This window comes from Chrysochloris asiatica, unplaced genomic scaffold (genome assembly GCF_000296735.1).
Source record: "Chrysochloris asiatica unplaced genomic scaffold, ChrAsi1.0 scaffold00048, whole genome shotgun sequence".
NCBI classification, from domain to species: Eukaryota; Metazoa; Chordata; class Mammalia; order Afrosoricida; family Chrysochloridae; genus Chrysochloris; species Chrysochloris asiatica.
In genome coordinates this window covers 9,076,326-9,087,051 of record NW_006408566.1, presented here as the reverse complement: position 1 = coordinate 9,087,051, position 10,726 = coordinate 9,076,326, and the positions used below count along the sequence as shown (strand labels likewise).

General features: G+C 39.7%; 1 protein-coding gene across 4 annotated transcripts in view; it reads left to right on the top strand.

Moving 5' to 3' along the window:
- Positions 1–10,726, top strand: part of DNAJC6 (DnaJ (Hsp40) homolog, subfamily C, member 6) — a 231,906-nt gene that overhangs the window by 200,595 nt on the left and 20,585 nt on the right. For all 4 annotated transcript variants that reach the window (XM_006862453.1, XM_006862454.1, XM_006862455.1 and 1 more), the window contains exons 9-13: positions 399–478; positions 1,607–1,800; positions 1,911–1,991; positions 5,521–5,955; positions 10,539–10,673. In XM_006862453.1, the coding sequence (XP_006862515.1) occupies positions 399–478; positions 1,607–1,800; positions 1,911–1,991; positions 5,521–5,955; positions 10,539–10,673 (925 nt within the window). The remainder of the gene's footprint in view (positions 1–398; positions 479–1,606; positions 1,801–1,910; positions 1,992–5,520; positions 5,956–10,538; positions 10,674–10,726) is intronic.

Here is a 10,726-nt window from a genome sequence, read left to right as displayed (position 1 = left end):
TGACACAGTGGCTGCAACAATGGACCCGAACAAGCAACAATTGTGAAGATGACACAGGGCTGGACTGTGTTTTGTTCTGTTGTATGTAGAGTTGCTATGAATAGTAACTGACTCAACGACGCTTAACAACAACATGAGCTACTATGATTGAAGCAGTTTGCTTTGGCCAGTGGTTGCCCTAAGAGGGCAGAAAAGGTATAAACATAGGTCATTAACAATAGAGGAAATGACGTGCTAAGTCAGAGTTCATGGAGAGCAGAGGCTTAAGGAGAGAAGATTAATAATCATAGTAAACCAAGATTTAGATACAGAAAGAGGTGAAGGAGCATGACTCTCCAAATTATAATCTTTTGAATCAGATTTACTTTTTTGTAATGTGCTTTTGCATGTATTTTTAGGTGACCAATACACAGATATTCCAGCTTCAGTTTCATACTGGATTCATACCATTGGACACAACCGTTTTAAAGTTCACTAAGTAAGTACTGCTTTAGCTGAAAGCCCATCTCAGTGACTGCAATTGTGAAATGCTGGGAGCCAATTGTCTGAGAGCTCCTTAGTGATGTGCTGCACCCTTCCCTGTTACCCTATGATGATGCACTGTTAATGGTAGCCCACAGCACTTTGAGACTGGTTGCATTTTAAATCCTCAGTTAAATAGGATTTGTCTCATGAAGTACAGATGATCAAAGAATTTCAAATTGTTAAGTGCCATTAAGTCAGTTCCGACTAGCAACTGGTGGGTTTGAACCACCAACCTTTTGGTTCACAGTCCAGTGCTGATCCTCGAGCACCACACCAGGAAATGATCAAAGAATTTCAAATAGAAAGATCTAAATTTGCATTATAAGGTATAAGAGAAGAGGTGTTTCATACAGCACCTTTTTAATGAAAAGATTCACTACTTTGAACTTTGCCTTTGTGTATCTCTTTCTAATTTTCAGCAGAGATGGCAATCAACATGGTATGAGCAATGACCCATCTGAATGGATGCCAGTATTGGCAGAGGGTCTGGAGAGTCCTTCTGCCCTAGACATTACCCCTTTGTTACTGTATTATATAGTATGATCTCAGGAACTCGGTAGAGTGGCTGGGCTGGGCTAACACAGACATTCAGTGGCTTAGGACAATGATTGGGAACTTGCTACATCATTTTAACTACGTTATCACCGTACCAGGGAGTGCGGTGGTTCAGCACTATATGCTCTTGACTGCAAATCACAAGGTTGGCAGTTTGAGCCCAGCAGCCTCTGTGGAAGAAAGGCAAGGCTTTCTGTTTCTGCAAATATGTACAGCCTCAGAAACCCTAAAGGGTTGCTATGAGTCAGGACCGACTCAAAGGCACTTAACAACAATAACAACTCCCCATACCAGTGTTTACTGGCTGTATTAACACTATGCAAATCCTTTGAGTAGACAGTATCACGCACCTCTTTTTTTTTTTGTACACGATAAAATTGAAGCTGAAAAAAGTAAAGTAACTTATTTGGCTAGTAAGTCTTTCCTAAAAATTAGTCTCAGCATCAGTGTAAGATGGCTCCTGTGCTGAGCATCATACTGGTTCCATTGCTTTTTACTGGTCGTCTTCTTTCAATTACCTATTTAGACCGGAGTTGGATGCATGTGATGTACCAGAAAAATATCCTCAGCTATTTCAGGTGACACTGGATGTAGAACTGCAGCCCCAGGACAAAGTGATTGACTTAACCCCACCCTGGGAACATTACTGCACAAAAGACATCAATCCCAGCATCCTCTTCTCTTCTCATCAAGAGCAGCAGGACACTCTGGCCTTAGGAGGTAAGTGTCACCTGACGGTTTTGCTTTCCAGGATGAGGCCTCTGTGTTTTATGTATCACTCTGACTTCTTTCTTGTGTCTCATTGATGCTGCATGGCCTTTATCCTGCAGGACAAACTCAAGCCGACATCCCTCCAGAGAACCCCAGACATGCTGGGCAAAGTGGCTTCTTTTCCTCACTCTGCTGGCAAGGTATGTTGTTCAGTTATGGTTCTTGTGCAAAATAGTTAGCCTTCAAAGTAACCTACAGCAAACCAGCACTTTGAAACCATCCAGTTTCCCTCTTAGCTCACACTGATCCTGCTCAATCCTTTTGCAAATCAGGGTACTTCCCTACTTTCTTTCTTTTTTTAAACACACTTCTCACATTCTAAATTTTTTTAACACTTAAATATTTATTTTGACTTTGGAAATTTAGGAACATATGCAATTTAAAGTAGATTTTTTATTATTATAAGATTTGTTGTTAAGTTGTTAAAGTACCATCGAGTTGATATCATAAGATTTAAAGAGTGAATATTGCCAATCATTTTTAAAAAGAAAAAAGACTCATGTAATTTCTATATAGTTTCATTCCCCAAATTTTCCATGACAAATAAGTCTTAAGTATTTACATTACAGGGTTCACATATCTACACAAAATATACATATGAATCCTATGGCATGCCAACTAAGAGAGTGGTTTTTTCTGACTGTTAATGCATTTAAAACAACTTATCTGCACAGGGATATTTCCCTTTGCTGCAAACACACCTATGAATGTGGTAGAGGATTTGTTGTTGTGATTAGTGCTATCGAATTAGTTCTGACTTAAACCTGGTATGTGGTTTCCAAGGAGAGGCTAGTGATCTTGAACTACTGACCTTCCAGTTGAAACTGTCCTTGCAGCCCAGTGCATTAACCCTCAGCACCACGCAGGGGACAAAATTATGAGATGTTCTTATATATTATTAAATATCTTTAAGGCGATGAGTTGCTGGGCCTGGGGACACAGGACTATAGTCTCAGGGGACGTATTGCCCAACTGGCATAACATCGTCCACAAGACAAGGTCCAATATTCTACTCAGGTGAGTGACCATTTAAGGTGCAACTATTGGTATCTCCATGTGTAAAAGAAAGAAGAGTGATAACAATTTGAAGATGCTTGGAATCAACTAGTCCAGTAAACTAATGACACATGTGGACATCAGTCACCATGACTCTGAGACCTGACAAATTATATGGTGCCTGGCTGCCACTATCAAATACTCTGAAAGGGATCACGTTAAAAGGTCCCAGATAGAGTGGAAGGAAATGTGTAATAAAACTCAAAACTATAAAAATCAAGATCAGGCTTATGGGTCAGAAAGAGACTGGAGGAACCCGAGACTATGTCCCATAAGCACCCTTCAGATCTGGACTAGAACTCAGCCTCATGGCTCCGTTTCCAACCAAGCAGTAGATAACTATATAAGGGTAACAACAACACTAGTAAGTTGTGCTCACCGTGGAATGGACAACCATTCAAGATCAAAAGGGCAACATTTGCCAAAGGACTAAGTTGAAAAGGGAAGTGAAGGAGGGTGGATAGGAATAAGAACCACAGGGGGGACGTGGGACACCTGTTAGGATTGCAGTCATGGAAATGAAACAGAGTGTCTGATTTGTTGAATGTAAAACTGATGGTCTTCTCTGTAAGCCTTCACTCAATTCACAATACACAGTTAAAATAAATGATTGTAGTAAGAATCTGAGAGCACGGCTTTCACCAATGCAGCATTTTTACACACATGATTAAGTGACAGCGACTACAAAAATCTTGTTGTACAACCATCACCCATATCTGTTGCCAAATTTTCCATCACCATGAATACCTACTCAATGCTTTTTCTAAACAATGGCTTCCCCTTCCCCCTCCTTTCCACCCTTGGAAACAACTAATAAACTTTGACCTTTAGGCATTTGCTTTTTCTAGGTATCTCACATAAGTGGGATCATACAATGTTTGTCATTTTGTGATTGACTGATTTCACCTGGTATAGTGTTTTAAAGGTTCATTTCTTCTGTAGCATGTATCAGAACTACATGTCTCTTTTTGGCTGAGTACTACACCATTGTATGTGTATACCACATTTTGTTTCTGCCTTTGATTTATGAATGGTATTATATTAATTACTGGTGTAGATTTCTTCACTTTCGACTTCTTGGAAGCTCTTGTTGTTGTTCTGGGCTGTTGAGTCCCATAGCGACCCTGTATAGGGTTTCCGAGGAACAGCTGGTGAGCCTAAACTGCCAACCTTGCAATTACCCACCAACCTTGCATTAACCCACAGCACCATACCAGAAACCTCTTAGACTAGTACAAAATGCTACTTTGACCTGAATTACACCTCTCTTTCTGTGTTGTGCTTTGGTTCACATCTTTCTGCATAGATGTACCATCTCTTTTTCCAGAATGCTAAGAATCATATGTGTTTAGGAAGGCACTATATTTATATTTAACTACTTAACATCCTCATAGACAACTAAGACAACACCCTATAATCAAACACATGAATATTTCTGCAGTGAAATGTGTGAACAATAATTCAAATGAGATAAATGTTCACAAACAGGTGGAATTGTCACCTCAATTCCAATCAGTTTTTCTTCCAAATGAGTTTGCACCAAACTTGGGAAGCCTTTCGCTATGTATAGCTTTTTCATTTCAGAATTGGAATAGCGGAGGCTGTGTATCGCTGTTTGATTTGGAAAGTAGATCTATTTGTCCAGCATTAGAACAAAAGTAGCAAAGCTCCATGGGAAGAGCTACCTCAGTAAGGGCCTGGAAAGATGCCTCCTCATTTCTCCATCCTCCTTATTTTCTGCCCAGACAAGGCCTCTTTCCTGCTGCCCATTTTTTGGTGAAAATACCTTCCTTCAAGTTGGTGTAAGTACCATTCTAAGCAGAACCACTTTCTCTGTTTACTTATTAGACATGTGGTTCACTTCTGCTCTTGACAGAAGTGGGAGAAAGTTCTTGCTGTCGGCTGCAGGCCACATGGAGAAGTAAAAGACAATGAGAGGTATTAGTAAAGGACTAGGAGCTAATGCTTTAGTAAAATTTCCCCTTCTCAAAGCATCTACCTTAGTGCCTGGAAAATAGTATTAACAGCAATGTTATTTCAGTACTATTTATGATTTATCTGAGCATTTATATATATCATCTTATGCAATTCTTACAACAATTCAGCCCTGTGAGTTCAGTAGTGTTTATTATCCCCCATTTAACTGAGGAGGATACCAAGTCACAAGTAAAGTAACATAACCAGTGTGCTGAGTCATAAACAGCAGATCTGGGACTCAAACCCGGGACAGCTGGCTTCAGAGTTCCTGGTCCTCACCACTATGCTACACTGCCTCTCAGGTGCTTAACAAAATTGAATGTAATTTGACAGTCCAGTGACATTTGAAATATAGCAGTTTCACCAAAAGCAAGGGTCTTAAAGTCTCACTTGCTCAGTTGTTGTTGTTATGTGCTATAAGTCAGGTCTAAACCCTATACGGAGTTTCTGAAGAGTGACTGGTGGGTTTGAACCACTGACCTTTCAATTAGCAGTCCAGTGCTTATCCTACAGCAGCACACCAGGACTCAGGGATGAATCCTTTTCTCTTACTAGGGTTATATGCATATAATATAACAAAAGTAAACAACACTATGGTTGTAACTAACCATCTGTTGGCATATTGGCTTTCTTTAGATCAGAAATCAGAGAAGTCGTTCTGTGAGGAGGACCACGCTGCCCTAGTGAATCAGGAAAGTGAGCAGTCGGATGATGAACTTCTGACCCTTTCTAGTCCACATGGCAATGCCGATGGTGACAAACATCATGGCACCAAGAAGTCCAGCAAAAAACCACAGGAGGCAGCTGCACCTCCACCCCCTGAAGACGTGGACCTTCTGGGCCTAGAGGGGTCTGCAGTGAGTAAGACCTTCTCTCCCCCGGCGGCTCCTCCCACCAATTCTGAACTGCTGAGTGACCTGTTTGGGGGTACAGGCATGGCTGGTCCTACACAGGCGGCACAGTCAGGGATGGACAATGTGTTTCATCCAAGTGGACCTACATCTACCCAGTCGACACCACGCCGGTCTGCTGCCTCCGCCTCCGCATCGCCAACCCTAAGAGTGGGAGAAGGTAATTTTTTTCTCATGCAGTACCGTGTCTTTCAGTTTGCAATGATAACTTTTGGGTCAAGCAGGTAGAACTGAACTTCCCTATACTAAATTTTTCCAGTTTCTACAGAAAATCTTCAAAAGTCTAAATTTTCATTTAAATGATGAACACAAGAGGAAATAGAATTATTGTCCATTTTGAAAGCACAGTGCTAAAGTGAGTATTTGAGCTCCTCACCCTTACTTTTTTTTTTTAGAACATCAATGCCTGAGCTGCTTTAGTTAATTCTTCTTAGGAATGTAGAAAGATAAATTATTACTAATAATAACAACTAACAGTTAACATTTATGGAGCTCTGACTATTTGCCAAATATGGAAATTAACACTAAATATGGATTCAGTTCTCATAAAATATCAATACGTATGTGCCATGATTATTTCCAGTTAATATTTAAGGAAATGGAGGCTTGGAATTAAATTAATAATGTATATTTACACAACTAGAATCTTCATAACTTAATTCTGAAGTAAAAGAAATACCACAAGTGTGCGGTTGTAAGGAACAATAATTTATTTTCTTACTCTTCTAGAGGGTAAAAGGCCATATCAGTGGCTGGCCCAGGTTCTATGTGCCTTTCTCCAAATTTCCGGTGTTTGTCTGTGGTTTTTGGTGATATTATTTTCTTGTAGATAGTCCTTATGTGGCAGTTTTCTTGCCCTGTGTTTATATGTGACTTTGTGTCTATTCTGCTCTTTTTCAGACTGAGAAGTAATTAGATTTAAACCTGTCCTACTTAGCATGAATTGTTGTTGTTGTTGTTAGGTGCCATCAAGTTGGCACCAACTCATAGCAACCTTATGCACAACAGAACGAAACACTGTCCGGTCCTGGGCCAACCTCACTATTGTTGCAATGCTTGAGGCCATTGATGCTGCCACTTTGCCAACACATCTCGTTGAGGGTCTTCCTCTTCTGCTCTGACCTACCACCTTACCATACATGATATCATTCTCCAGTGACTGGTCCCTCCTGATAGTATGTCTGCAGTATGAGAGATGAAGTGTGCCCATCCTGGCCTCCAAGGAGATCTTCCTTATTCACTGTCCAACTTTTGAATGCATATTAGGTTATTGAAAATACCATGGCTAGGGTCGGGCGTACCTGCGTCCTCAAGCTGACATCTTTGCTCTTCAACATTTTAAAAAGATCTTGTGCAGCAGATTTGCCTAATGCAATACACTGTTTGATTTCTTGGCTGCTGCTTCTGTGAGTGTTGATGGTTTATCCAAAAAAATAAAGTATTTGACAGATTCAATCTTTTCTCCATTGATTAAGAATGTTGTTTATTGGTCCAGTGGTGAGGATTTTCATTTTCTTTACATTGAAATGCAATCCATACAGAAGGCTATGGTCTTTGATCTTCATCAGTAAGTATTTTAAGTCCTCTTCGCTTTCAGCAAGCAAGGTTGTATCATCTGCATATCGCAGTTTGTTAATGACTCGTCTTCCAATCCTGATGCCATGTTTTTCTTCATATAACCCAGCTTCTCGGATTATTTGTTCAGCATATAGGTTGAGTAAGTATGGTGAAAGAATACAACCTTCTCGCACACCTTTCCTAATTTTAAACCATTCAGTGTTCCCAGGTTCTGTTTGAACAACTACCACTTGGTTTATGTACAGGTTCCTCATGAGAACAATTAAGTATTCTAGAATACTCATACTTCACAATGTTGTCCATAGCTAGTCATGAGGCACACAATCGAAGACCTTTGCATAGTCAGTAAAGCACAGGTAAACATATTTCTGGCATTCTCTGCTTTCAGCCAAGATCATCTGATGTCAGCGATGATATTCCTCATTCATGCCTTATTCTGAATCTGGCTTGAATCTCTGGAAGTTCTCTGTCAGTATGCTTGCAGTCATTTCTGCATTACCTTTAGTCAAACTTTACTCACATGGGATCTCAAAGAGATTTTCCGATGATTTCCGCATTCCATTGGGTCACCTCTCTTTGGAATGAGCACAAATACGGATCTCTTCCAATCAGTTGGCCAGATAGTTGTCTTCCAAATTTCTTGGCAGAGATGAGTGAGTTCTCCAGTGCCGCCTCACTTTCTTGAAAGGTTTCAATTTTTATTCCATCAATTCCTGGTGCCTTGTTCTTTGCCAATTCCTTCAATACACCTTGGACTTCTTCCTTCAACATCATTGGCTCTTGATCATATGCTACCTCTTGAAATGATTGAACATCGACCATTTCCTTTTGATACAGTGACTCTGTATATTCCTTCCATCTTCTTTTGATGCTTTCTACATCATTCAATAATTTGCCCAGAGAATCCTTCAATAACAAAAGTTGAGGCTTGAATGTTTTCTGTAGTTCTTTCAGCTTGAGAAATGCTGAGTGTATTCTTCCCTTTTGGTTTTCTAACTCCAGATCTTTGCACATTTCATTGTAATATTTCACTTTGACTTCTCGAGCTGACCTTTGAAATTTTCTGTTCAGATCTTGTACCTCCTCATTTTTTCCATTTGCTTTAGCATCTCTGTGCTGGAGAGCAACTTTCATCGTCTCTTCTGACATCCATTTTTACCTTTTCCTTCTTTCTTGTCTTCTTAATGACTTTTTGCTTTCTTCCTGTATGATGTTCTTGATGTCATCCCACAACTCTCCTGGTCTTCAATCTTTAGTGTTTAATATATTAAATCTGTTCTTCAGATGATCTCTAAATTCAGGTGGGATATATTCAAGGTCATATTTTGGCTCTTGGTGACTTGTTTTCATTTTCTTCAGCTTCAGTTTGAATTTTCATGTAAGCAATTGATGGTCTGTTTCACAGTCTGTGTCTGGCCTTGTTTTGACTGATGATATGGAGCTATTCCACTGTCTCTTTCCACAGATGTAGTCAATTTCATTTCTGTGTATCCCATCTGGTGAGGTCCATGTGTATAATTGTCTCTTAATGCTGTTTATAAAAAGTATTTGAGATGAACTAATCATTGGTTTTGCAGAACTCTATCCAGCATCATTTCTATCATCAAGACCATATTTTCCAACTAGTGATCCTTCCTCTTTGTTTCCAACCTTTGCATTCTAGTCACCAATGATTATCAATTTATCTTGAGTGCATGTTTGATCAATTTCAGATTGAAGAAGTTGGTAGAATTCTTGTATTTCATCTTCACTGGCTTTAGTGGTTAGTGTGTAAATTTGAATATAGTGATATTCATTGGTTTTCCCTGTAGGCTCATGGATATTATCCTATCACAGTGTTGTACCTCATGACAGGTCTTGATATGTTCTTTTTGACAATGAATGTAACACAATTCCTCTTTAATTTGTCATTCCCAGCATAGTAAACCATGTGGTTGTCAGATTCAGAATGACCTATACCAATCTATTTCAGCTCACCAAGGCCTAAGATATTGATGGTTTTGCCTTTTGCCTTCCACTTCATTTTTGACAATTTCCAATTTTCCTAGATTCATACTTTGTACATTTCACATTCCGATTATTAATGGGTGTTTACAGCTGTTTCTCTTCATTTTGAGTTGTGCCCCATCAGCAAATGAAGGTCCCAATGGCCTTATTCCCACTGGCGTCACTCCACTCGCATCATCCCAGTCAACTCCACTTTGGGGAGGCAGCTCGTCCTCAGTCGCATTTTGAATGCCTTCCAACCTGAGGGGCTCATTTTCTGGCACTTGATATGACAGTGTTTCTCTGCTATTCATAATGTTTTCAGTGTCAAAATATTTGGAAGTAGCTCATCTCTCCTTCTTCCTAGTCTATCTTTGTCTGGAAGCTCATCTGAAACCTGTCCACCGTGGTGTCCCTGTTGATATTTAAAATACCGGTGGCATAGCTTCCAGAATCACAGCAACTCGCAAGCCACCACAGTATAATAAAACTGACAGACAAGTGGTGGTAGCTTGATTAGTTGGTATAAAATAGATATGTCTATTCCAAACTTACCACAAGTAAGTTTAGGATTCCAACACACACATATATTGTTGTTCTTGTTAAGTTCTGTTGAGTCAGTTTGACTCATCGTGGCCCTGTATATGGTTTTCAAGGAATAATAGCTGGTGGGTTTGAACTGCTGACCTTGTAGTTTGAAGTTCAGTGCTGATCCTACAGTACCACATCAGGAGTCTATATACACATACTAGGATGAGTAAAAAATTATCCTTACTCTGGCTATAGAATTTATTTTAATCAACTTTGAAAAAAGACAAATACATCAATTTTTGACATAATCTCCTTGCTTTTCAGTATACTTTGTCTTTCTGTTAATAAGCTTTCGTATTCCCTTATTTAAAAATGTTTCAGGCTGAACTCCAAGCCACGAATGCTCAGCTGTCTTCACTTCTCCATCAAAAGTGAATCTTCATCCTTGAAGGGTTGCTTTCAGGGGACCAAACAGGTGAAAGTCCAATGGAACAAGATCAGGACTATAGGGAGGATGCTTGAACACCTTAATATTAAGTTTTTGCAAACTGTTTAGCATAGGCCTTGGCAATAGTGACTATTCTTCAATACTTATTGAGTGAATAAACTCAAAGGCTAATAGAATACATTTTTCCTTTTGTTTTCTAGGCGCCTCCTTTGATCCATTTGGAGCACCTTCAAAACCATCAGGCCAAGATTTGCTGGGTTCTTTTCTGAACACATCTGGTGTATCCAGTGACCCCTTTCTTCAGCCTACAAGAAGTCCATCACCTACGGTGCATGGTGAGGAACTATTGTGTTCAGTATAACATAGTTTTCCATAAGGGATCAGTAGG